At 38.8% G+C, this 27,799-nt stretch overlaps 2 protein-coding genes across 8 annotated transcripts; one reads left to right on the top strand and one right to left on the bottom strand.

The window, feature by feature from the left end:
- The first annotated feature begins 198 nt into the window (after positions 1-198).
- On the top strand, positions 199-17,379 carry sergef (secretion regulating guanine nucleotide exchange factor). Of its 4 annotated transcripts, XM_028036003.1 has the most exons (12): positions 199-287; positions 560-704; positions 1,681-1,833; positions 2,603-2,697; positions 2,924-2,984; positions 3,081-3,194; positions 3,267-3,329; positions 4,107-4,265; positions 4,707-4,852; positions 6,263-6,299; positions 14,378-14,452; positions 15,586-17,379. In XM_028036003.1, coding segments are annotated over exons 1-12 (1,092 nt in total). In that variant the 5' UTR covers positions 199-245; the 3' UTR covers positions 15,588-17,379. The 4 variants fall into 4 exon arrangements, with proteins under 4 accessions (XP_027891804.1, XP_027891786.1, XP_027891795.1 ...); XM_028035985.1 differs by lacking the exons at positions 14,378-14,452; positions 15,586-17,379 and adding an exon at positions 9,880-10,958; XM_028035994.1 differs by lacking the exons at positions 3,267-3,329; positions 14,378-14,452; positions 15,586-17,379 and adding an exon at positions 9,880-10,958.
- On the bottom strand, positions 7,082-27,675 carry kcnc1b (potassium voltage-gated channel, Shaw-related subfamily, member 1b). Of its 4 annotated transcripts, XM_028035959.1 has the most exons (5): positions 26,009-27,668; positions 20,775-21,690; positions 18,885-19,058; positions 13,991-14,027; positions 7,082-8,841 (listed from the first exon to the last, which is right to left on the bottom strand). In XM_028035959.1, the coding sequence occupies exons 1-5, from the start codon at positions 26,564-26,566 to the stop codon at positions 8,793-8,795; spliced, it is 1,734 nt and encodes a 577-aa protein (XP_027891760.1). In that variant the 5' UTR covers positions 26,567-27,668; the 3' UTR covers positions 7,082-8,792. The 4 variants fall into 4 exon arrangements, with proteins under 4 accessions (XP_027891760.1, XP_027891750.1, XP_027891771.1 ...); XM_028035949.1 differs by lacking the exon at positions 7,082-8,841 and having other exon boundaries at positions 10,791-14,027; XM_028035944.1 differs by lacking the exons at positions 7,082-8,841; positions 13,991-14,027 and adding an exon at positions 14,614-17,924.
- Positions 27,676-27,799: the final 124 nt, after the last annotated feature.

Raw genomic sequence — 27,799 nt, 5'->3', positions numbered from 1 at the left:
CCCCATATTAGTATTGTTGAATTAACAATGTAGCTTCAACAAATTTACAGCTCACATTTCAATAATAAGCGTCTCTAAACATAAATACAGAAATAGATAAACTCTTAATCATAGATAAAGGGAACATTTGAACTCATTATTTGTATATTCGCCGGCTGAAGTTCACAATTAACTGATTTGTTCAGAGCGTGCCTGGAAATTGCGACAGTGCCGTAAACCATGTCTGGTTTCCAGCTGGGTGTTCCATGGAAACACATTCACGTCTTACGTTTTGTTTATATGCCTGGGTAAGTTTGTTCTCCTTAGAAATAAACGGTGTGACTTGTGTTTGTCAGATCGTGTGCTTATGTTAAATAAAGTACTCACTTCCGCCGAGTGACGTGACACCTTAACGATTATATTTTTAAAACTTTTACTAAGGTTAGCCTAACTAGCTCACAGTTTACTTGCAACAACCACCCAAACAGATGCCGTGTATGGATAATTGGAGAATATTTGACGACACGAATTGTTTGTCTTCTCTGTTTAATGTGTTTTATATATGCGTTGTTGGCTTCAGGGAGCCAACAGCTACGGTCAGCTGGGACAGAGCCATGTGGAGGACCAGTGCGTACCGCGGCTCTCCTTCCTGCCCTGCTCGGCTCTGCAGGGCAGGACGGTCCGTGTTGTGGACGGAGGAGGAGGTCATTCTGTGGTTCTCACCGGTGAGATTCTGTTTGTTTTCACAGAACTCATTTAAATCACTGACAGTACCGAGTTGTGTGAGGAAAACTTTATGAGGTTAAATGGACCCCTCTGCTGGATGAATAATTGAACTGCAGTTTTTTTTCCTTTTCTTTTTAAAGCTGATAAAACAAATAATGCCACAATAAAGGGGAGGAAAAAGTTGCTTACTCTTTATGACGTCTTTATATTACACTCTCCAAAACTGCTATGCTCTTATTTAGCAGTTCAATTAAAGCATAATACATCTCACAGCTTTCTGTTTACAAGCCTTGAATGTTTTACACTGTTTCTGTATGATTAAATCACATCATAACTCAAAATTATGTCCATTTAATTACTTTTTTTATTGGACTTGATCCAACCACAAAAGACATGGAACTCATGTCAGACTTGTAACCAGCAATTTAAAATTTTGTTTGACTTGAGAAGGTTTGAGATAGTGAACAAAATAAAAAGTACCTTTTTAAGACGTGACTTTTACACACCCTCTGAAACATTAACTTTATTAATTTACTGCTTGATAATGCTAATGACCCATTATCTCAGCTCTAATGAAACAAGGTATTATCTCAGTAGGAAACTGATAAGATGGTACTGCAAAAAAGGGCAAACACTACTAAGTTAATGTTTACTGTAAAATGCAACGTCAGCATTTACTGCTAATAGCACTGGCTGCCTGTTCTAATGACATAATAAATCCACCTTCTAAGAAACATACATATATTTTGGAAATTATTTACTGTTGCTCTGATGGTAAATTACATATTCAATCATAGCTCCTCTGTTTTTACTTCAGATTTCACATGAGATGAAGGACTTAAGACTTAATACTAACCTGATTCCACCTCAGTGATAACTTTAAACAAGGATTCACATTTTGAACAACAAATTAAACAATGTGTGGGTTATTCTCCCTAAGAGTTTTGTTGCTTTGTTCTTTTTTTTGTTAAGCAGAGAGTGGAGAGGTGTTTGTTTGTGGACAGAATGACAGAGGCCAGCTGGGACTTGGTCATAGTACTAACGTCTTAACTCTTCAGCTCTGCCCCGTCTTGAATCACAGAGTCGCAAATGTAGCCTGCGGCTGGGATTTTACACTTCTTCTCACCGGTGAGCAGAAAACGCTACTCAGAAGCCGCATCTCAACAGCAAATGGTTCTTTTAATATTTGATGATAGATCTGTTTACTCATGTAACTGCATGAATATTCTTGCCAAATTCACAGAGAATCAGTTGATATAGTATTATATAGTATTGATAAATGTTGTCTGTTCATTTTAACTATCTCATCTCTTAAAATAAAGACAAATTCATGAAACTTGGCTACTCTGTCTGCAGGTTGAAACTGAAGCAGAGCAAAAAACACTGGGTGTTAAATCAGCATTTCCATATTTCAGTGATATTTCACCTGAATTAGCTACTAGTTCTGCATTTTACGTTTTTGTTTTAATATTTGACTCTTCCTTGTAACATTTTGTCTGCTAAATAGAAATTATTGATGTTTTTTGTCATTGCACTGGTTACTGGACTAGACTTGTCATGACTTTTATTCCTCCAAGCTAAGCAAAATGCTGCAGGCAGACCACTTACATAATTTAATAAGCTAGCTCATGATGCTCATATTTTATACCGGGTATTTTGGCTACGAGTATATTTTAAGATATGTTTAAAGAAATTTCCATTGTAATTGCGACTCTTTGATTCTTTTAGCAACCAGATAAAACCTTTTTTGCTTATTCAGAATGTCTATATTTTATTGATTGGGACTTTCATTCTGTCTCTGCAGAGATTTGTGACTGTATGTCTGTCAAAACATACATCTGTTTTACTTGCCTGCCTACTTTTTTTTATTTTTCCATTGTTTTTTTTTTCTCTCCAGATTCTGGTCAACTATTTGCATGTGGTTCTAATGCATTTGGACAGTTGGGTGTTGGACAGACAGTCACACACTCTTCTGAGCTTCTAGCTGTTGAGGTGAGTACATGTTACCAGTGTGTTGTATTTTTACGTGTATCTAATTAAGTTAGAAGATAAGTAAAAATAACATGTATTTCTGTGTGTAATAAAGGTATAAAATTATGACATGCTATGTATACTTCACATGAGATGTACATATACATAATTTCTGCCTGTTTTAGAGTTTTATAAACGGCACTTCCTCTTTTTCTGATCTAATTATTATTGTGATGTTTGTTGTCAGGTTCTTAAAGAGCCAGTAGTGAGTGTAGCAGCAGGACTGAGACATTCACTCGCCGTTAGTGGTAAGGTATCCCCACATGCTGTCTGTCTTGTTTTTCTGTGTTGTAATTTAATTTAACAGTAAAGCCAAGGATCCTGTTTTTTTGTTTAACCGTCAGCCTCGGGCTCCGTGTATCAGTGGGGAACCGGTCTTTTTAATCATGCTAAGAGAGCGCTCAGTCCCCACCCTGTTCCGTCACATCTGAACTCCAAACTTCCCTGTCCGGTACCAGGTAACATGCACTAAGCTGCAATGGTGGAATGAATCATTTTCATGTGACACGTGTTTGTACCCAACACTGCAGGTCTCGGCCAGAGGAAAGCACAGCTTGTAACAGCAGGTTCAGCACACTGTGTGTGTTTAACAGGTAGGGAACAAGAAATCTGTGCTAATTAGCTTAAACTAACAAGCAGAAACTAAAAAAATATTAAGGTTTTGTGTTGTTAAGTACTCTAGTGTTTGTTTGAACATGGAAATATGGTTTATAGCTCTTAAAACACAAAATCTCTGCCGCTCTCAGATCCCCAGGAAAGTCACGTCACACATTTTTTGTTCGTGCTTAAAATTAATAAAATACCTAGATATGCCAATCTGGGGTTCTGAAAGTCAAAAGTAGTTATAAAAAGCATGAGAGTGACTTTTTATAACACCGCAAACGACTTTTAAAATCAATCCAAAAAGTCACTGGGAGTCAGTTTGAAAGTGGAATGAGAGTTTTGTTAGCTGTGAGTTTTGAATAAATTGCAGTGATGCACCATGTTTTATTTTCCTTTTAAAGACTAGAAGAAAGAGTTTTACAATATTTTTTTTGCAGGTCATAAAAATCACTGCATTGGATTGGGAGAGGGACATTTTATTAACGTTCTTTATGTAAAGGAATTCTGTCTTAGCGTCAGTTCTGAGGTTTGAATCATACATAGCACCATAGTTTAGCAAAACTCTCGGTAAGTGCAATGCCAGTTCACTTGATTTGGTATAAAGTTTGTCTCTGTGTGTCCCCGTCTGATAATCAATCATTCATGATAGGATGTGTGTGACTTTGTTTTTATATGCTGAGCCTGACCTCGCATCTGTCCTGGAGTTAGTTGACAAATGATTCAGTTGCTGCTCTGCCTTTGTTTTTTTTTGTGGGGGGGGGTTGCAGAAGAAGGTGAATTATTCCTGTGGGGACGCAATAAACATGGCCAGCTGGCTACAGCGGAGCCCTTTCTGCCCTCTCCCACTCTGCTGAATCGATCTCTGCTGAAGGGAGAGAAGGTTATGGGTGTGTGCAGCGGCTGGACGCACGTTGTTGCTCAAACAGGTACAAAAGGGGTAGAAGCTCAGCTTGTGACTGAGATACTCACCAGGAACAGGATAGCTTGGAGACCTGCTATGTTTTAGCTACAGTCATGTGAAAAAAAATAGGACGGTCCATTAAATATTCACTTCACATATCAAAGTCTTATCTCATTTCTCATTAAAAAAAGGGATTTAATTATAGATAAACGCCAAAAATCAACCTTGTTTTAATCAGTAGACAAAAGATATGAACAATAAAGTGTTTTCGAGCCGAGGAAATTATTAGGACATCCTACTTCCTGATAGCTAGTGCTTGAAGTTTGATAAATTTTGAGATGTTAGCAGGGTTCCTTGGATGGTCAGAACATTTCAAGTCACCCCTTAGCATCTCAAAAGGATACAAATCTGAGCTTTTCATTGCATTTCAGATAAAAGATAAGTAAAATATTAATTTATTTCACAGAGAGAGGCAGAGTATTCACATGGGGGAGAGGCGATTATGGACAGCTTGGTCGATCAGCCTCAGTCAGTGAGAACGAAGAGATGTTGATGGGAATCAGGAAGGATTGCATCCCTCTTGAAGTTACATCCCTCTATGGAGCAACTCAGGTGAGATACTGTCTGCAGCATCTAATTGTCTTTGTATCTGCCTAAATGACCTAAATTTAAGACTTCACTGTTGAGAGTCTTAGTTTTGTATTGTATTCTACAAATTAGATTTGAAATGTCAACAGCAGTCCAGCAGGGGGCACCAGCCAATCAAAGAGAAAACAGTTGCTGTTGTTAATGTCAAGGGAAAATTATAGTGATTTTGTGCATAGAAAAGACGGAGGTCATTATTTATGCATCGGGGGGAGGACAACTGCTTAATGAAGGGTAAACATCTCCTCTCCCATAAGAGTAATTGATAGTGAGGATCAGGGCCTCAGCAGTTAACCTACGGTCTGAATGGCGAAGGCTTTGTCAATAAAGTTGATGTCAGGGACGGGCAAGGGTAAGTGCTTGATCCTTCCTCCACTGAGTACAGATCGTTGCAGCTGCACTGACCCGTGCCAAACAGGGATTACCTTTTGTGTGTCTCTGTTTATACGCATAGTGAAAAGCGAGATAAAATAGCTGAATGACCCATAAATCTTTTAGCCTCGCCTCCCCATTTTAAGCCCTTTAAATTCTGACGAGCTGAATTATGAGACACAAAAACATACGAGGAGGAGCAAATTGCTCAGGAATCAATATTTGTTTTTATGTGTTGCCTAAGGTGTAGATTTTATCCAAAACAGAGCCCTCTCAATGCAGTTCAGCCTCTGCTACAAACACAGGACTGTTTCAGCAGCGCAGCATTAGGTAATTACCATATAAATATTTACACATTTCAACACCAGTCAGTGCTGTGAACAGGGAGGAGAGAAAAAAGGTGTTAGATCTGCATCTTTGGATTCAGCAGTATAGCTATGAAATGACAGCATTAACTCCTTATTTTACTTGTGTGATGAAGGTTATTAGGCTAATCTTTCCATTACATTTTTTTATACTATAAAGTGCAAAACTATAAATTCAACATATCTAAAAAAAAAACTATTAACTTTATCGTTTTTTGTTGCATCTATTTCCATGCATCCAACTTAGCACAGTGGCTCTCAATATTTCTGTGGTTTCAGTAGAGCTGGGCAATAAATCAATTTTAACAATTTATAAAACTTTGGGCTTTTGAAGATTTAATTTTTGAAAAATCAATTTTTTTCCCCACCAATGCTGCACTTATGTTTTAAATGGTTTGCTTTTATTGTGGATTTCGAAATAGTTGATTTAAGGTAGCACAGATGCCAAAAAAGCAGTGAAATGGCCGTATAGATCGCTCTAATAATAGAAAGCCAGCAAAATGTTCTCTTGCTGCCAAACATTTCCCACTCACTAACAGCTGGCATGAAGAAGAGATAGTCGGTGATATTATCTGTACCTGGTTTTAAAGTTAAACCTGACCTGTGTTTATTTTAACTGTATTTATTTTTTTCTTTACAGATTGTATGTGGATCTGAACACAACCTTGCCATTGTAGGTGAGCATGTTCTCATTCAAACAGTTCAGATGTTTTCAGAAATTTTTGTTCTGTAAAACATTTTTTTTACAACTGTGCTGGAAACTAAAGGAAAGGATGAACTATAGTAGACTGAGAACATTTATGATGATTATGACCATATAAATTACCATTTATGTGGTCATTTATCAAAAGAGGAAATGAGTGTGGATATTTCAGTAAGACGGTAATCCAATATTATAAGATTTATATCTTATAATTTTGGAAAATGTCTTGTATTCCAATATTTCCAATAGTACTTTTTCATCAATATTAAAACAAGCTCATATTTCTTGCTGAAAAGTTACTTGTAAGTTAGTTTGTCCTATTTCAAGTGTACTAAAATATTTGCACTACAAACTTTGACCAAAATTACACTGTAAAATTTTGTGTTTTTGCAGTGTAGAATGGTCTAAACTCTTGACTTGTATACAATTATATTATTATTATTATATTATTATTACCAACAAATGCATTCCATTCTCTATGCCATTCCACAGTATAACACAGAACTTAATTTATGGATTTATTGGTGATTTTTTTACATATGTGGATTCCTTCAGATGTTTGCAACATCTGGTGTGAACATAGAAAGAAAAATATTGACATGTTCAGTTCTCATTTTCCACGTTGTAAATCATCAGGTTACAGACACAGAGCCTCATTCTGTCAAGGATTTGAATGATGACGTGTAGCCCTGCTGTAAATACCATTTTGTGTCTAAATGACTGAAAGCCGGCACTTTAACAGATTCACAAAAGCCATTAAAGTTGCGTATCTCATGTCAGAAAAGAGCTTTATTGGTTTCTGTGGCTGAAACACGAGACGTCTCTGCTGAACCGACATGACTGCATAAAGGATAACGTAGACACAAAGGTGAGCAGAACCTTTTCCAACCCGTTCTTTCTACGGTATTAAAGAATTAGTATGAGACCTACCTAATACATTAGAGTCAAACAGCAGTGTAAAAAAATCATCTTGGTAAAGCAGCAGAGATTTTTTGGGGTCAGTACTTTGCTTCGTGGCCTTTCATCAAGAAGTAATTACAGCATAGATAGATGGATATCATTGACAGAGGCAATTACCCAAACAGGCCTAACAGGAACGATATTAACCACACTCACACACTCACCCCCTCACGCCCACACAAAACCATTTACAGGCAAATGTTATGAGAGCAATTTCCTTCAGTCCACATAAATGAATGTAAACAAAAACAGCCTCTTGTAACCACTAATTAAAAAAAGACACCTTGACGTCTAAATTAATTTTAAAACTTATTTTCATTTGAAATGGGGACTTTTGGACCAGCAATCAGCAGTCTAGTCCCTTTTCTTCAGGTAAGATGCTTCTGACACTATTTTTGGTTCAGGAGTGTCTTAAAAGAAGGAATTTGTAGTTGAGTCCTTACGTCTGTGTGTGCTGTGGCTCCTGAAGCTGTGATGCCAGCTGCAGACCACGCCTTGTAAATCTGCCCCAAACTCTTGAATGGGCTGTGTTACAATCCTCTTATGGCTGCGGTTTTCTCTGTCGCTTGTTCTCATTTCTCTACCACAATCTTTCCTTCCACCAAACCATTAACAGGAGCTTCTTTAGGAATGAACTTTTGTGGCTTACCCTACTTTTTAATGGAAATAACATTCATTCCCGTGACAAAAATCCACGTTTTATTTTGATTTTTTCTCATAAACTGAATCTTGGGTTTAACATTAAACTGGAAGCTGCAATCATCAACATTAGCAAAAAAACAATCTGTGTAATGAATCTTCACATTTTTAATTGAATCACTTGCATAAATTAACTTTTTAAAGACACTTTGATGCCTCTGTATTGTACATGCTTCACAAACCTCCCCTACTTTGCCATAGTTTCAGCAAGCAATAAGAAACATTTTGGCTGTAAAATCCTTCACATTAAATTTTTAACACTGACCCAGTTTTTTACATCAGCATGAATAAAAATACCACAGAACAACTCAGAAATGGAACTACAAGATTCCGTTAGAAAGGTGACTTGAATGTTGCCGGTGTTGCTGCAAACATCCACGCGACCAGCCGTCAGCTTTCTCACCAAATGTAAAAATAACAAGCATGGGCGAGGTTTAGCACATTGTTACGGCTGTCCACAGTAATCATTGATGTGAGAAAGTTTTGCTCTGTACTTTGTGAAGTTCTTCCAGAGGGATGAGAAAGCATAACATGTAGAAGAAGAACTTGTGTGAACCTCCGACTCTTCGTGATCTCTTTTTTTTTCCTTCTTCTTCTTCCTCCTGTCTTGAGCGTGGTGGCAGGAGAAATTAAATAGCAAAACAGGATTGGAAGCCCAGACCTGAGTGCTGCTATTTCTGGAGCTGAAGTAGGTCAGGCGGAAGAGAATAGAGAGCATTGCACGCTGTTTGTATCTGTTGCCTGCTCAAACCCATGCCCATTTGCACCTGAGCGAGAGGTCTCCAAGTATGAATTTCGTCATCGTTGGTCAGAGGTTGGCGATAGGCCAAAGACTCTGTGGGCACAGCTCGTCCAATCTGAGGAAAAATTTCAGTGATTACCTAAGCTTAACATGACTACTTATAGTATATCTTTACCTCTATGGACTCATGCAGCTTTGGCTAGAAAAGGTGCAGCTGTGGTGCTGTGTCACTGTTAAATTTCTAAACTGCCAAAAATGAAAACCAGTGGCCAGATTTTTTCACTTGGAAGTGGCTCACGGTTTGCGTTTTTTATATATTTTTTTATTCTCATGTTGCGCAGAATACTGTGCAGACACTTTGTTGCCATGGAAACACTGATGTGCTGTCCTCTCGTCAGTGCATCCATGAATTAAGCAGCGAGATGAGGTTTTATTTTCCTCACTGTGACACTTCAACACGTGACGTCCACTAATACATCGTCTTCAGCACCTATAAACTCTAAGACATGCTAAATGCGCTCTACTTATGCATCCATGCACCGTCTTAAAGGCACGACTACAAGTGCTTCTGCAGCCGTATTTGGCAGCGTCACACTGACATAAGCTTCTGGTGAGTTATCCTGCCCTGTTAACTGGTCAAAGCACAATGCGCCTGTTAGGAAAAGCCAAATCGGATTCTTCAGAGACAAAACACAGAAAGACGAAGAGACCAGTCGACGGAACAAATGGAAAACATGGACACACACACAACTGCAGCGAACGGCAAGCGCTCCAAGACGTGCTACCCCTGAGAAAGCAAGCTCGCCTCTGTTGCCACGACAACGGAACCTATTAGGTAACTGTGTTGCCATGGCACGTGTCTCCTCAGTGATGCAGACCTGACCACACCCACTGATGAGCTCTCCAGCTGTGAAGCGCAAGGGAGGCTTTTATTGCAGACCAAGTGTCAGCATTTGGAGATCAGAGAAGCTCTGTACGTGCAGGGGTGTGGGCGTGTGTGTGTGTGTGTGTGTTTCTCTTTGTGTAGCCCGCCTGTTTTCTTTTTTGTTTGTTTTTTTTGTTTGTTTTTTATTCCCTGTTGGTGTCTAATTTTAGCCTTTCCCCTCTGTGTCCTCCTGTCACTGACCAAACGCGGCTCTCTCTCTGTTTTCAGGGGGGTGCCTCCTGTCGTGGGGCTGGAACGAGCACGGGATGTGTGGGGACGGTTCACAGGCTGATGTCTTTCATCCTCGGCTCGTTTCTGATCTCAGGCCTGTTGTCATTGGCTGTGGTGCTGGACACTCAATGGCAGTGTGTGGTGTGACGACGAGTTTAACACAGAATTCTGTCCACACTTGGGAAGAACTGGAGCATAAGCAAAGTTCCCCTTTCACTGAGTAATAGGTTTTGCATTTTAAAAAACTACCTCAGCTACTTGATAAAGTTTTCATGATTGGTGTAGTTGAACACGGTTTTTTAGAGCAGCCTAAGTTAATGAAATAAAACTTTGTCAACCTAAGTCATAAAATGATTTGCACATTAATTAATAAATGCATAAACAAACAACATGTAATTTCATAGTGCATTGCTTTGCATCCAGCAGAAATGGAAGAAATTACCAGATCATCACTATTTATGCATCAAACCATAAGACCATAATCTATTTTTTAACTCCAAAAAGTGTATTAAGAGTCTATGTTGGTGGATTGTATTTACGGATCAAAAAGGATGAAGAGTGTGTTTTTCAATTTGGATACAGTTAATAATTAGGGAAAAATATTATTCAGTATGTAATCTGCCAATCAAGGAGAGGTTACTCAGTTCCAGTCTCTGAATTATTGATTGATTGATGAAATGGTTCTCTGCAATTTTTGCCTCCAAAAATCTACTTGTTACATTTCAGATTTATCATATACATTTTTCTGTTTATCATAGGCTTGATTTATATTGAATCTTTTTTTTTAGTCATCTGTTTGTTGATTTGAATTGGTGTATTAGTGGAAATGTGTATTTTATTTATTTATTTATTTATTTTTACTTCAGATGGCTAAAAAAAATAAAAATAAATCAACACTCACTGAATACTGATTATTTCTGTGTTTTTTATTTATCACTATTTCTGTACAAGTCTGAACTGTATTGGTCAAAAAACACACAAAACAAAAATCTCTAAACAACAAACCAATAAAAACGATAACTGAACACCTCACTGAGATAAGTAGCCACAAAATGCATGGTGTTCAAAAACACACACTCTAAGGTCTCACTAAGTAGCACACATTAGTTGCCATATTTGTCATGTTGGTTCTCTTTATACAATAACCATTGCTTTCTTTACTTTCCTTTTTTCTCTGTTGTTAAACGTTGACCAACATACCGTTCTCCTATTTGTACTCAGCCAGCCTGCAGCTTGCTATTTTTGGCAGATTTAACTGAATTCACTCAGATCTCAAGAGGTTGTTGGCAGTGTGTTTGCAGTTGTTTGGTAAGAAGTTGGTCCCTTTTCACAAACTTTTCCACATAAACATTGAATTGACCCTTTGTGCTCAAATGGTGGTCCTTTGAGGGTTTTTTTTAAGAGGTATACTCATTGCTTTATTGTAGAGGTTGATCCATACAGGGCTCCTTATTGCATCTGTAATTTTGAGCATTAATTTCAATGGCTGGTGACTTTTAAATTAAAATGTGCATTAGGTGGTGATGCACTGTAATTCCCCTAAATGAGAAGAATAATTTGCATATTAGAGGCACTTGTCCAAGTTGATAACAGTTTGGCCTTTGTTGGTATTACATATTACTATCTGTATGCACATATGTGTACAAGAAACAAAAATAATTCTACATGATTGTCAATTAAATCACAGCTGCACTACATAACATTAACATGATGTAATGGCAAAGTCGTACATCCTACAGCGCCGTAAAAAGTGTTTGCACTCCTTAAACGTTTTTATGTCATGTTACAACCACAAACATAAAGGTTTTTTTAATGTAATTGTGCAAATTTATCACCTAATTTTGAAGGGAAAGCAACATATTTTTTAATGTACTTTATAAATAAAAATTTGAAGTTTAGTGGCCCTAAATGAAATTAACTGCATCCAATTGCCTTCAGAAGCAAATAAATTATTTATACATAATTTTATTGTAGTATAAATAGAGCTTTGAAGGCCCCGAAGGGTTTTTAGATAGCATCAGCAAACAAACATTAATATAAAGGCCAAGGAACAAACTAGAGAGTTCAGGGATGACATAGTAAAGGAACTTAAAGCAGAGTTAGGTTATAAAACGCAGAGAGCAAAGTCTAGTCTGTCATCTAAAACAGGAAAAAGTACGCCGCAACTACAAACTGAGCAAGACATGCCTGCCCAGCTAAGCTGACAGGCCAAAAGAGAGAGCATTAATCAAAAAAGCAAGAGGCCTGTGGCATCTCTGGAGGAGCTGCAGAGATCCACATCTCAGCTAAGGAATGTCTCGACAGAACAACTATTAAGTTGGCCTTTATTGAAGATTACCATGACGAAAGGCACTGTTGAAATAAATTAACAAGTTCTGCCTGTAGCTTGCCGTAAACCATGTTGGGGAGTAGATAAGACTATTACGTATCAAACGATACCAGAAAATAAAAATATTATTGTTTTACAGTCAAGATACTTTTTTTGTGTCAAAGAAATTACCTGGGACCAGATTTTTCTCTTACTTTGTGGGACATAAAACGGTGGCCCCACTTGTTGCATTAAGGTAGCACTGTTTTAAAACTGCCGTCTGTCAGCAGGATGGGTAACAGCTTGTTATGCTCCCAGTGATTTTCTGTAAGGAACAGGATGACAAAAAAGTTAAATATTCTGAACACTAAAAACTTTAAAACAGTGACTAAATTTACTAAGGCCTTACACATTTATAATTTTGTTCAGAATTGTTGTCTGTATCAAAATCAAAATAGTTATGGATAAATAAGAGGCTTTATTCCTATTGCAGTAATGATGTTGAATCACTTTTGCAATTTTGAAATTATTTGTTTTTTGTGTCAAATACTAGGCATTTCAATAATAATGTACATTTTTGTGTGATACTGTAAAAGTGTTATATTTTTACTCAAGATTGTGATATTGTGAGAATCTTTTTATGAGCAAATATGCAGAAAAGGGTTCTTTGGTAAGATGAGACCAAAACTGAAGTCCCTGGTTACATTTAAAAAGCTGTTGCTGAAAATTAATACAGGAAAAAGCCATACACACACCTTACCCACCATGAAAGACGGTGGTGGCAGCATTATGTCGTGGGGATACTTTAGTATTTAGCAGGGGCAAAGTGGTCAGAGTTAGTTTGGAAGTGTGGTGGAGGTTCACCTTCCAACAGAATGACGACTTCAAACCTAACAAATGCAATGGAATGGTTTCAATCACAGCGCCTTGAGTTAGAATGGCATAGTCAAAGTCTGGACTGACTTTATGTCTTTCAAAATTCTAATTACTTACACTGTCGTTTCTGGTTGCAACAAGGCAAAATGCGACGTTTATAGGGTATGCATACTTTTTTAAGGCACTTCAAATTGGCTGTCTTTGTCCTTCAAACTAGTACAACTATAATACTTACGGTCTTAAGTACTTTCAATTCCTTACGCCAGAGCTTGCAATCCAAATGCGTCATTTTTATCAAGGTTATAGTGATGCTTTTAGAAAACAACAGTGGTTTCTTGTGAATATTATTTTTTTGATGCCTGAAAATATATCAAAGAAATGTTAAAACTCCACTGGTGCAAAACAGTGCAAAACCCTACAAAGATATGACCGTGACAGTGCAAAGTTCATTATTTCTTTTCAACTGTTAAGACTGGCTGACATGACAATTGATAGGTTTTTTTTTGTTTGTTTGTTTGTTTTTTTCTGACACGGGTGTGACTTAAATCTGGAGCAACATTTTTTTTTTCTTTCCAACAGAAGCAGCACACAAATATTTGATGGTTGCTCAAAAACATTGGAACGCACAAATTCAGCACACACAAAGCATATTTACAGGACTGGCACACAGCGAAAAATAGGCACACAAATTACAACACAGTAACCAGTCACAGATACTGAGCTACATAAGGCTTGACAACAAAACTTCCTCAGTGCTACATCTATGCTGAGTTTGTGATGTACAGGTTGTCACTGTCACACCCATTTAAAAATACTAAGTTATACACACATAAAAAAATGCTACAGCACTATCAAATGGGTGATGGGTCATTATGGGTCATACACATAGTGGTTGGTACACCATGGTTCATAACACAAACTGACTCTGTTGGTTGTCTGCTCCGGTGCTGTCGTTGGTTCTCTATAAACATATAAAAAAACAATAATAAAAATAAATTATTACACAATTCTATGTAAAATGGTGGAAATGATGGCGATGATGGAGGGTAAAGAAAATGTGCTCCGTTAGTTCCTCATGGTAAACAATAGGTTTACCATGCGTTCCCATGCTTCAGCCAAGGCGTCAGACATCAAAACGGACCGTCTGAGTGCATCGGTTGGACTTTGAAGTCGGTTAATAATGAACATGCCCAATCATGCCACTCTCTACAGCTCGATGTAGAGTCGTTTGGTCATTGTCATGCGTTTGGGTATTTTCCATCATGCTCTCACAGTCACCCCATTTTTTTGTCTTTATTTATTCATTTTCAGCTCTCTTTGCACATAGTCAGAACATCGATCCGCAGTTGAAAACCTCAGCGGTAAAGCCAGTGGGAAAGGAAAGATGTACGTATGCATGTGCTGCTGCTGAAAAAAAAAAACAAAGTCTGAATGCTTGTTGTGTATAAAATTTATTTCATGCAATGACTTGTATTTACATATTTTATTTGAATGCTTTTTTTTTTTGCATAAATGTAAAATACATGCATTTACCTTTCCCCAAATAGACCCACATCATGTTTCCCCCTACCCTGCATTTGAATTGCATGACCATAAAATTCACCTGCATCTCTTCACATCAAATCTACACAAATATTTTTTTTAAGCATAGAACGTTCATCAATTACCACAAGAGACATGACTCGAAATGTGAAACAATGCTCAATTCAGAATAGAAACAAAAGTTGGATGACTTCTTACAATTACCTTAGCTTCTTTTTTCTTACAGAAATAAACATTACTGATTGCTCTACATAGAATTTAATAAAGTGCCCTGAAAAGACTTGTGCATAAATGTTGGGACGGTATCAATACATGTAGGAGTATTGATCAGTAGACAAACACACAGCAGGATTCCTTGTGATATCTGATTGTAACTTGAGACATTTTGGCTCTGTAGAGTTGCTTGGTCCCCTTTTATTTTTGTGCTTTAATATACAACAAGATATGAGAAGTATAAAATCATTTTTTCCTTCATCTCTTTTTCCAGCTTATCTTCTTTTGCTTGGTGCTGAATGTTAAATTGTAATATCACTGGTGTGTAACAACAATAACCAAAGAGGACATTAATTTGATTAAGAGTATCGGGGTGGAGCTAAAAGTGCCTATTTAGGAAATAAAGTGGCATAATGATGCTACACTGGGAACATTTGTTTAATAAGATGTCAATTTTTACTGACTTTCTCTCTGCTTTACTTGATATGAAAACACCATTGTTTTACAGGCACATCTTAATAAATACTTCTAAGAAATTTAATTAAAAAGTGAAATATACAGTATGTATATATTAATTACACACAGAACTATATCTTTAAAAGCATTTATTTAATGTCCTTTTAATGAAATACAATTTATATCTATTAAAAAAACTAAGCTTAAGTTTGTTAGAAAATCTGAATATCAAAAAAGACCAATAAAAAAAATTATTTTTATAACTGTCTAGTGAAAATACTCACTTAACACTTTGGTTCCTTTTGCAGGAACGTTTGCATCAACGCATTGGGGCATGGAGGCGACCCACTGCTGAGGTAATAAGGAAACCAGGATGGCTTTAGTAGCATATTGGGCCAGGTGTCTCTCACCAATACACTGTAGGTTCTTATTGGTATTATTCACCACTATAACTAACCCCAACAGCCTTCACTCAAAAACCGTCCATGTATTTTACCAAATACAAAAGTAGTGACCCATATCATGCTCTGATTGTTAAGAATAGACGAAAATATTTTTATTACACCACAAATTGTGACATTGAATGACTTTGTTTTGTGACAAAAATGTGCAAGATCCTTATGTTTTAGGATTGCAATGCTTAACAGATCACTTTCTATAAAATTCAAACTAATTTGTTCATTAAATTAGGATATCGAATGTTTAATTTATTGCCGAGCAGGTAAATATAACCCAATATTTAATTTAGGCCGGAATTGCAAAAGATTTGCTTTGTGAGATTTAGATCTAGTGAATTTTCTGACAGATCCAGCACCACAGGTGCCACGTCCTGCCGGAAAATTTAATCTGCACTTCTTTAAAGCTTGTCAGCTGAAGGTAGCATGAGGCTCTAAAAGTTCCTGGTAGAAAAATACTCTCACTTTGGACTCTATAAAAGCCAGCAGATGACATGGCTCCCAAATCATCCCTGTCTGTTGAAACTTTACGTCCCTGTCATCCCTGTCTGTTGAAACTTCACGTCCCTGTCATCCCTGTCTGTTGTAAATATCCCTTTTAAATGGGTATTTAAGAAAACAGATTTTCTTTTCTTTCAACTTTTCTAATACACAACCTTCTGTGAAGATCCAGTTTTTTTGTTAGACCTCTGTCGGCTTATTTGCCCGACATGTCTGTCTACTGGACAACTGTCTTGTAAGCAGTCCTTATAATTATGAAGGACAAAACATGGCTCATTCTTCACATTTTCTTTTTTATTGGTCTTTTTTCCAGAAATAAATGCTTGAAATATATGCATCTGGATGCAATTAGTCTATATAATATGAGTTTCACTTTTTGGCTTCAGTTAATAAAATAAATAACTATTTAATTTATTGAGGTGCGCCCGTTTATCTCATGAGTCCTGCATCAGGTCAAGCAGCACAGCAGTAGCAGAAGTTGCTAAAGAGTATTTACAGAGTTTAAAAACCCTAAACTACCAGTAAACACTGTCATATAAAATAGCATTTGTTGGCTTTGTGACAAATTTGTTCAAGTTAGACAACTCTGTGTTAGCTAGAGACCCCGGTCAAATGAGAAGGAAAATAAATGTATAAAGTTGGGGAAAGGCAAAGAATGGTGGCTACATAAAAATCTCTGCTATGACTGAGTCTCTTGTAAAGCTGTCTTGAAATGCATAAGAATGACGAAGCTTAGGAAGCTTTTAAATTCTTTTTTTTTCTTACAGTTACTGCATTACAATTAGCTTCTGGTTGAACATGATTTATCATGCAGTCCATGCAAATTAACAGTTTCAGTTCTGTTGAAATTAAATGTATCCATCACTGGCATCAAAGGAATTGTCATAATCTCCATATTGCATTGGACATTGTGAACATTGCGTTCAAATATGTATATTTTTAATGGCCACTCAGTTAACATGGAGTCTTGTCTGGATTGCACTTCTGCATGAAAACGTCTCTACTTTGCAACACACAAAGCACTTGACAGTTGCCTTAACAGCTTTTGGATATGTTTCAAAGCAATGAGTTAATTTCCAGCACACTATCAACAGAGGTTACATCTCATGAAAAAAATATATATATTTTTACAAAATTCAACAACAACAAAAAAAAGCAAATGAGATCAAACTTATTAGCAGAAGAGTATGAGAGATCAAAAGCAACAGAGCAACAGGCAATGATGTCAACACAGGAAAAAAAAGAGGAGTTAGCCTGCAGTAGAACAGTGCTTCGTCTGCAGCTCAGGTGACCCATGCAGAGTGGCATGTGCCAATGTTGACTACTTTAGGATATGATGACACACCCAAGTGTATCACTTGGGAAGTTTAAGTTTAAGCACAGTTAAGATACATTGTTCCAGGGAAAAGAAAAACCAAAACAAACAAAAATGAGAAGAAAACAAAATCAGGAGCGAAGGCAAAAAGTGTCAAAGCAAAGTCTGACAGGAGAGATAAGAAGGAGAATTGTGGACTGGCCTTCCAATGGCATTGTGTCTGCTACGCAACCATGCTACATAATGGATGGGATGGGAGAATGTGAGTGCTGCATTAGACAGGGTGGGCTGCAGGGCAGGGCGGACACTGAGGACACTCCAGAGGCATCCCCGCTCATGCCAGACATGCTGTTAAGGCTCCAAGGCTTTTCATAACCTTCAGTTGGAAAACAGAGAACGTTCTGAGTACACTGCAGCACTGGATCCATGACAGAAGGTTTTCTTTTTTTACTTTTTTTTTGGTATTCATCACTTCTTACACTACACCTGTTGCTTTCTTGTTTTTGTCTCCAAAGAAACAGGTCAACACAGACTTGAGACAGATTATTATTCTCCATGCATTGAGTGCATCAGGAGTACAACAGCATGCACCGGGTGGTACTGGAATGGTTTGGAGTAGAACACTGTAACAAGACAGAACAATAGGCACCGTGGGCAGGAGGTCTACACTTGGCTACAAGCAGAATTTCATTCTGTGTGCCAGTTACTGCACACAAACTTACATCACCTTCGAGAGGACTGTTTTGAACTTTTTGTCATTTAAAATATAATTTTAAATTGTCTTAAGCTGTAATAATGATAATATTAATAATAATAATTCACTTTTTGTGTTGTGCTCCTTCACCATGCTGATAGCACCCATCAGCAAGACACTTCATGCACCGTAATGGTCAAGAGGAATGTTCTTGTAAGTCAGAATCCCACACATTACTTATCATTAAAACACATAAACGTACATGATACACATGTAGCACGAAAAATACTCTCCTAGCCATATAAGACGACACATCCTAGATCATATAAATCTCAAAAATAGCTTTCTTACTAGTAAATAAATAGGGGTATTACATTATGCATGGTATAAAAAAATATATCTTATGTAGATGTGGATTATCCTTGACGTTTGTGGGGATTGTGCCTGTGTGTGGGTTGGAATTGTGTACAATCTCCAGCAGGATGATTGAGAAAAAGTGAGTGGTGATGTTTGCTGTGTGTGTGTGTGTGTGTTTTGGATGTGCATGGAAAAAGCTGATGCGACAAAGGAGCATGTCATGTCTATTGCCTACAGGGTGTCAGTGTCTTGGGGGGGCCTGTGATTGGCTGTTACTGTACGTACCCCTCCTCACTCTGCCCCCCGTGTGGTTGGGGTGTTCAGCCGTGGTGACCAAGAAGCAGGGCCGCTCTCGCTCGCTGGGGCTGAAGATCTCCTCCGGAGAAATGGCCTGGTCTATGTGCGGGCAGTCTTCGTTGGCCAGTGCTGCGTTAGCCGCTTCGCCGTTCAGCTTGGAATCTTAAAATAATGAACAAAATTTTTTAAAATGAGAAGATGATGATGTTAAGGGCAACATTGTTTTAGCTATGACCTATTCAGGGTCCAAATAGGAATTACCCTGCAACATAATGGTGTTAGTATACAGTCCCTTCCAAAGGGGTTTTTACCTTTTGAACGTTTTGTCATTTTGACCAATTGAAAACTTTTGTAATGTTTAGAAGTATTTTTAATAATAACCCAACACAAAGTAGCACATCATTATGATGAAAGAAAATCTTTTTTTTTTTCAATTTATTTTAAGATTTTAAATATAGAAAGTGTAACATGCACTGGATTACTGTAACACATGAAGACATCTGACCCTAAAACATTTCATTGTAACGTGTCTTTGACTTGTCCATTGGGGACAAATAAAATGTTATTAAATTGAATTGAATTGAATCATCCTGCTTGAAGGTGAAACTCTGCCCCAGTCTCAAGCATTTTGCAGCTGTTAATAGACTTTCATCCAGGATTGCCATGTTTTTAACTCACTCTTCTGCTTATCAACTTTGACCAACTTCCCAGTCCCTGAAAAAAAGCATTGCGGAAGCATGATGCTTCCATCACCGCATTTCAACATGTGAACACTGTTTATAGAATGTGTCAAGTGATCGTTTTCCCCTCAAAGTAATAAAAAAAGAAATTTTGGCAAATTAAAAACTCAACTTTGGTCTTATTTCATTCACACATTTGCTGTGTCCCTTTTACAAACTACAAAGAGGACTTCTTACAGCTTTCTTTCAACAAACATCTTTTTGCTCTTCCATTAAGTCTCAGATGTGTGCCTTTCAGCAAGAGTGCATGCTCATATCCTGGTAGGTTTGCAGTTGTTCTGTACTCTTCAATACTTTTTAGAAGGAAAAAATATTCCACCGCTTTGGTTACTTCTTATTACCTAAACCAGCTTCAAACTTTTTCATCTGTCTGCTGTGTTGCTTGGTGTTTGGGACACTAGTTGCTCACAAAATAGTTGTATTTATACTTAAATTATACAAAAATGTACTCACTGAGATGATTGGTTTATTTTGCAGTTTCAGAAAAAAAGGGACTGAATATGTTTTTACAAGAAACTTTTCCTCTTTTTATTTGTAAATATTAGAACCCATAACTTTCTTCCACTTTGCAGTAAATTTGTGTTTTTCTATCACATAAGAAACAAACAAAATACCTTAAAGCTTGTTGTGGTGACACCGGTTTTAAGACGCCTTGAACAAAAGTTCAAGGTGTCTTAAAACTTTTGTAAACAGCAGCTGCTGTCTGGTGTTTACCTTGAACTGCTGATGTAATTCATCTCTGGCAAAGACCAATATATCTCAGCGCTGACATCACCAGAGGGGCATTAAGTTGTTCCAGCATCTACTAATGGTTGTACTTAACATTACAACTACATCCTCTCAGTCTTAAGAGACATAGAGTATGAGTCACTGCATTAGGAAGTGCAAAATCAATAGCAAGAATACTCAGGGTCTCTTTTATTCTTTTATCAAAAGTCAAATGGGCTTTTTATTTCATACTGCATTCCATTGATTGTTTTCAGAATTGTGTTTTTTGCTTAGTCTCATGTCTGAGTCAGCAGCTGACTGAAGTACATGATCAGACAGCAAAACTGCTAACTAGTGAAATGGCTATTTCTACAGGAGCAATCAGCTTCAACAACAGTACATGAGAGGTTGTGTTTTGCTTCTTACTTACCTTGAAATTTGATCTCAAACACATCATCGTGGGGTATAGGGCTTGGATGCTGGGAGCTGATGCTGGACTTACAATAGTTAGGGGAGCCTGGTTGGGGCGCTCTGGGGATATGCCTGTTTTTTTTCTTTGGTAGTTTCTGTTTAGCCATTGCCAGGGAGTAGTACATTCCAAAGTTGTTGACAATTACTGGTACTGGCATGGCGATGGTCAGCACACCTGCCAGGGCACACAGGGCTCCAACCAGCATGCCAAAGGTCGTCTGAGGGTACATGTCTCCGTAGCCGAGGGTCGTCATCGTCACCACCGCCCACCAGAATCCAATTGGGATGTTCTTGAACTGTGTATGCTCACTGGCTCTCGGGTCGTTGGGGTCGGCTCCAATGCGTTCTGCGTAGTAGATCATTGTGGCAAAGATGAGGACGCCAAGAGCAAGGAAAATAATGAGGAGGAGGAACTCGTTGGTGCTGGCCCTCAGAGTGTGACCCAGAACTCGCAGCCCCACGAAGTGACGGGTTAGCTTGAAGATACGCAGGATCCGCACAAAGCGGACAACTCTCAGGAATCCCAGCACGTCTTTCGCTGCCTTGGAGGACAGCCCGCTGAGGCTTACCTCCAGGTAGAAGGGCAGGATGGCCACAAAGTCGATGATGTTGAGCGCGTTCCGAATGAAGTCAAATTTGTTAGGACAGAAAGTTATTCGCATCAGAAACTCAAAAGTGAACCACACAACGCAGACACCCTCGATGTAGGTGAGGTAGGCCGCCGTCTCTGTCTCCTGGTATGTGCTCACCACCGTTTCATTGTCCAGCACTTCTGTCTCGGTGCGGTTCACAATCGGGTTGAAGGCTTCGTGGGTCTCCAGGCAGAAGGTGGTGATAGACACCAGAATGAAGAAAAGCGAGGCCAGAGCGATCCACTGAGAGGGGGAAAAAGATAAAAGGGATGAGAGGACGATGAGCACAGTATCACAGGCAATGTAATCAACCTTGATGGGTTAGCAACTATTTTCAGCAGGATACAATGCAACTCAATCTATCATCTATGAAATAACATCTCTTTTGACTATGACCAGATGTCAGTTGATGTTATCTCTGTTTTTCCTCTTTAAGGGGATGATCTGGATAAACTTCCTGTTCCTCCTCTTGCTTATGCTGAGGCTCAAGGTCATGGCGTTTTTATGAGTGACCTATATATTGAATTATAAAGAACCTGCAGCAGCTGGAACAGTAGTAACAAACGGGATATTTTTGTTAACCCTCAATCTTTAGCCTGGGCTTCTCCCTTCAACACAACCACTACTGTAGGTCTTGCCTGCACAAGGTCACACTGTCCTGAGGACCAGCTCCTGAGAGTCACCGAGAGCTGGGAGAAACCCATAATTCACCTAATGGGTAAAGAGTACTTCAACCTTCATTATGTATTGATTAGATTCTCAGATTTCATCACATTTAGGTTGTCAGAGATCTGGTGCATACAACATGAGCGTAACAGCCGCTCTCTCTGGGGTACATAGTGGAGGTCTTTCGTCATGGTGTTTTCCTCATGTTATCTCCATCCTATCATGCTGTGCTGGTTTACAGCAGGTGTTGGTCAATTCACCTCTTTATCAATTTATACTTTTTAATTTTTAGTTGTTTCGTACCCAACTGTTTTGCATAAAAAATGGATCTATCTGTTGCAAGACATGCATCAGATCAGGCCTCCTTTGGGGATATTTTGTACCTGCTTTGGCTGTCCATGACTTCAAGTATTTTTTTATATTGTCCTGACAGTCTACTGTAAGGAATTACTTTAGAAATAAACAGATACATAATGGTTTACATACAGGATTAGGAAGAAGCTAAGTGGCAAAATAAGGGTTTGTCCTACTCCACATGGTGTACCGTTATCTTAAAGCGGGAATAAGCATCCTCATCTTAAGTGAGGTGACTGGACAGGAAGTGTAAATAGGAAGAGAGGCATTACTATTCCATGAGTTGCAAAAGTGGGATCAATAGTTGCTTGTTTGCTTGTAAAAATGCATCAAAGTCAAGCTTTGTAGTACCTCTCAAACTAATGCATGGGATTGTTAAGTAGAGTGAAGAAATAATGAATGACTTTAGGGAAGGTGTAAGTTGAATAAAAAGGGAGCAGGTCTGGGCATGCATCCTGTTGAGCAAAACAAACACTGCTCTCCCTGGCAGTAGCATCCATTCACAGAGAGGCCGCCGCGCAGCACAAGATGGAAAACAGGCTCTCATTATAACATCCTCATCACCAACGAATCATTGCACTGAGCTGAGGAAATCACTGCTGCTTATGAAAGTCTGCTTCCCTTCCAAATACTAGGATAGTGGCTTAGGGGGACTCTAGGTGCTGACTTCAGATTTAGGTTGTGTCAACAGCAGGACAGTGCACATAGAAAAGCCAACTTTGAAAATATTTGTAGAATATTGCATAATTTGTTCAGTTGAGTTCAAGTCGTCTTTTTGTAGCTTCAATTCAGAACAAATGTAATCTCAACGAACTTTGCGAGACAAATGCTTCAGTCCAAATCCATGTAAATATAAATATAAACATATAGAGAGATTCAAGTTCAGTCATATACATTCCAATAAAATTCAGTAAAATTCAGTTTATATGCTCATTGTTTAAGAAAAGCTCAGTGCAGTCATGGACTTCACAGTTTTTTCTTGATGTTATTAAAATTTTGTGTCAGAGCTCTGAAGCGATAAAAAGTGTTAGTGTTTTCTCTGATTGCATAATGCTGTTTTGTCCACCCCCTCTACACTGTGTTCCATAATAAGTCAGATTTAACATCCCTGCCTTCTCCTTTAAAGTAGCCTGTTGTTTTTCATTTGAATCTCTTCAGATGCCCAAAATTTTCATAATAGTAAACTTTTTTGCAGCTCAAATTGGGTAGACAATATCAGTCAACAAGCTTTAGTGTGATGAAGCTTTTTTTTCTGATAAGCTTCTTTTATTTAATTTGCGAATGCCTCCAAACATTCAGTTTGCTGAATATCCCACCTTCCAAACAAAGAAACAAGCGTTGCATCTTAGTGGGCCGCCCCCTGAATTATGCGTCTCTGACAGTAAGGAAGGAGCGCAGTCAGTGAAAAGACAAAAGACATTTTCTTTATTAATAATTCTCCCTGTCTCGGAAAAACCACAAGCCTACTATGCAGAGACAGGAGCTTAGATCCACTGTGTATAGAGTCTGTAATTAACTCTGAAGCTCACATCTAATTAATCTTGTTGCCAGTTTTGGTGGCGCTCTGTCAATCTTTGATCTGTTTTTGTCAGACCTATTGTTAAATGTAGGACAGTTTTAGGATTTTTTGAAATTCAGGAATTTTTTTCCCCCTTCATTAAATGATTATGTTGTAAATGGCACACAGTTAGGTTACACTGCTGTGCCCAAAGCCTAAGGGGTTAGAACTTGTCAATATAGACTTCCTTTAAAGCAGCTTGACTGTTTACACCAATCAGGTTGGTACAGCTGTTCAAACAGCATGCAGCACAGCGGTCCTTTGTAGGGGCTCTGTGGCCTTTCTGAAGCATCTGAAAAGCTGGTTGTTATTTCATTTTCACCAACGTGGGGCATTGTGCCCAGATGGAAAAGTGCCCATAACAAAGACTAATAATGACACCTGAAAGAGCAACCTCATTTTTGTTTGGAGGTCTGCCACAAACAATTGGTTGGTGCCAAAGAGCTGGTGTCCTTATGTGGAGCTGACCTATATAACTGGGGATCCTTCTGTCCTGGAAATAACAATCTAAAGACCTGTTGGAGGCTCAGCGAGGTTCTGCATCTCTCTGCTGGAGGAGTTTGGAAGCTATGATTTGCATCCAAATCAGTTTTCTGCAGAAGATATTTTTGTTTTCTCTCTCTGCTCTGTCTTTGTCATCGGCCTGCTATGGAAACCCCAAGGATTACAAAGCAAGGTCATAAAAAGCCTCCTGAACTCATCAATTTCTGTTGTGCCATCACAACAGCAAAGGCAAATTAACAAGTGTTGTTTGTACGGTTCTGACTGGTTCTGTCAAGAACAGAGGCACATCCACAGAGTTACGTGGCAAGACGATTGATCATCTTTCAATAAATCACTAAAACTAAATTATAACAGAATTTTAATTTGGGTTTTATAAGTTTTATTATTCTGTTGTCACATACAGGGAAATGTGGAGTAATTGATTGAGAAGTGGCATGCTTTTTAATAGAAGTGGAATATTATCAAGGTAAAAATAAAATAAGCTTGAAAAAAATAAATGAACAAATAATGTAGGTTAGTTGATTGATTGGTTTCCCTCTGTTTTTAAGTCCATAATTGAAAAATAAGAACAGATAGCTTTTCAGACACATTAACACTGAATAGCACAGGAAATATTGATTAACAATGAATTAATTCATAAAGTGCCATTGAAGATATAGAAGGTTATAAATTAACCATATAAAGTGCAATAATTAAATGTGGTAACTCACTCCCTGCCTTTTTTTAAATGATAAAACAAATGAAATAAGTGTTTGATAAATTAATAAACAAACTTGAAAACTTGTAACTCAACTTGATGAAAACTTACTGGTGAAACAGAGGCACTAATAATCTTGTGGTGGACACATCAAAACTGTAAGCTTTAAATTTTAATTTTATTATGCTAGTAGCATAATAAGATTTGGAAGATTTGGTTACTTGAGAATTTAAAACTGATATAATATTTATTTTAATTAAAGGAATGAAAGAAATGTAAACAACCCTTTCTGCCCCGGGGGTCTGGATGCCCTTTATCCCTTTTACCCTCCTATATCTTCGTCACGCTGATTCTGATTTCTACAATCAGAAATCAAGACAGATTTCTGATTGTAGAGAATTAGGCTTTATTTACCCAGGACCGCTTCAAGAAGGTGACCAGTTGGGGGCCACTGATAATCTTGGGATGGCACAACAAAGCCAAAAGCCAGAACAGAATTTCAGGAGTTTTGTTTTACTAATAGAATATGTAATGGATGAGAAGCCGGACCATAAAAAATAATAGATATTTAAAAGAGCCTGTGGGAGTCACAGTAATAATTTCAGCTTAAATAAACAAATAAATTTAGCAGCTCATTGAAACATGAATGGTCTTATCTGAAAGTCATTAATTATGCATGCAGACTGTCTGGCTTATTACACTGCAACCCAATTCAGATGAAACTAGAACAACAATAACATGGTAAAAAAAAAAAAAAAAAGAGAAGGAAAAAAAACACTCACCCTGGCATATTTTGAAGAGTATGGATCCTCGAACAGAGCCCAGACCCGTTTCTGCCAGCGGCTCCACAGGCTGCCACTCCTCACATCAGGTGAATCCCCCTGCGCCAGCCTCCTCGTCATCTCATCATCATCCTCATGCTCCGGCTCTGGCTCCGGATCCTCGCTCCCCAGGTCTAACAGACCCCCTCCGCCGAAACTATCAAGGGCCTCCTCTGCCTCCCGGTGCTGTCGATAGGTCATCCAGCAGCATGGCTCCACGTCTGTCTCATCGATGCCCCAGAAGGCCAGCTCCTCCTCATACAGCGGCCCGCAGACGTCGGCTGGGCAGTGCAGTTTACCCGTCCTGTAGTAATTAAGGATGTGTGCAAAAACGCCCGGGTGGCGGTCGAAGAAGAACTCCTCGATCTTGGCGTCATAGTCGAAGTGGTTGGGCGCATCAGGCTCGGCCAGCCAGGACAAGCGGGTTCCAGGTAGGGTGCGCAGGGTACTGCGGTATGTCTGATGTCTGATCCCTCCTACGTTTATCACAATGCGATCCTTGTCGTCGCTCAGGCCCATCTCGTCCCTTAGGCATTTCTCCACTAAGTTCCCCTCATTGCAAAGGTCAGTCTAGATGTACCTTTATAACGGCGCACAGCAATTACGCACAAAGCAACCAGTCGCCAGTTGGGAGGAAATCAGGGTTGTTTGACATGTATTCCCTCTATTACCGTGTATTCCTTACCAGCACCTGACATGCACCTGGCTGATTTTAAACTGTTAACATTGCCAGGCTCTGCTGAAGGTATAGAATCGACATACAGAATGAGTGCAGCCAATGGAATCACATTAGGAATGGACGTCAGATTGCTCCCAGATCAGAGATGTGCACGTATAAAAAAACAAAACACAAACAACAACAGTTTCCAGATCGGGTCATTGAATCCAGCAGGTCGCCTGTTGTTCGTGACTTTCACAGCAAGGTGACTGCGGTGGTGCTGAGCGGACAGCGTCTGATGGAGACGCGGAGCTGCCTCCAGACTCACCTCCTTCACGCTCAGCTCAGCCCGCTCCCTCTCCGCGCTCTTTGGGCGACGCCACCGCTACACACCGCCGCTCTTTGTCTCAGCAGATAAGATCAGAGCGCAGATCTTCACCGCTGTCATTCATGCATGATCAGGATGAAAAATATCCCAGTCAGATCAAAGGGAGAACGGTCCTCTTCTCAGATCTGTACACCAGACCAAATAAGGAGAATCGAGGATGAAGAGGGCGATGAGCCTCCTCAAAAAAACGCCCAAACTGCCTGTTATTCACACCGAGCCTCTCTGCTCCTGTTTCAAACCAGATTGAGCATGCCCAGTGGAGGAGCTTACACTTACAGCCTATGAAAGCTGTCAAGTCTCCTCTCAATTAAAGATATTGAAGTAGTCTTATAGCTGCTCACTTTTTCTAATTTGTCTCACTTATCCTTGTGGTCGGAGAGCAGCTCCCACAGCCCGTAGGGAAGCGCCGTACATCCTGCTGCGCAGCTGTCTGCAGAAGGTGTGACCCTGGAGCCACAAACGCGCAGATGCGCCTCTAACACCACAGATCACAGATCACTTACCTTCTGTGGGATTTAAATAGAAACATATATTAGGCTTCAGACTGCAGATCTACATCAAGATCACGAACCTCACTAAGAGCAGACGGTCCATGCAAAGACTGAAAATAATTATGTTTAATATTTGAATATAAAAATATGCGTTGCATTTATTCTGAATAATTACAAGCCTTCTGCTTGAGATTTATTTGACAGCAGAGGGCGCT

Source organism: Xiphophorus couchianus, chromosome 2 (assembly GCF_001444195.1).
Source record: "Xiphophorus couchianus chromosome 2, X_couchianus-1.0, whole genome shotgun sequence".
Classification (NCBI taxonomy): domain Eukaryota; kingdom Metazoa; phylum Chordata; class Actinopteri; order Cyprinodontiformes; family Poeciliidae; genus Xiphophorus; species Xiphophorus couchianus.
The sequence above is the reverse complement of the archived record's forward strand: the minus strand, read 5'-3'. Positions and strand labels throughout refer to the sequence as shown.

Excerpts from the sequence above, each read along its gene's own strand:
- sergef (XM_028035985.1), top strand. The coding sequence starts at position 246 with ATGGAAACACATTCACGTCTTACGTTTTGTTTATATGCCTGG. Across the intron at positions 3,330-4,106 it reads ACACTGTGTGTGTTTAACAG|AAGAAGGTGAATTATTCCTG; the intron begins GTAGGGAACAAG and ends GGGGGGTTGCAG. Across the intron at positions 4,853-6,262 it reads CCCTCTATGGAGCAACTCAG|ATTGTATGTGGATCTGAACA; the intron begins GTGAGATACTGT and ends TTTTCTTTACAG.
- kcnc1b (XM_028035944.1), bottom strand. The coding sequence starts at position 26,566 with ATGGGCCTGAGCGACGACAAGGATCGCATTGTGATAAACGTAGGAGGG. Across the intron at positions 19,059-20,774 it reads GTTTGAGATCAAATTTCAAG|ATTCCAAGCTGAACGGCGAA; the intron begins GTAAGTAAGAAG and ends CATTATTTTAAG. Across the intron at positions 17,925-18,884 it reads GGGGGGCAGAGTGAGGAGGG|GTTATGAAAAGCCTTGGAGC; the intron begins GTACGTACAGTA and ends TTCCAACTGAAG.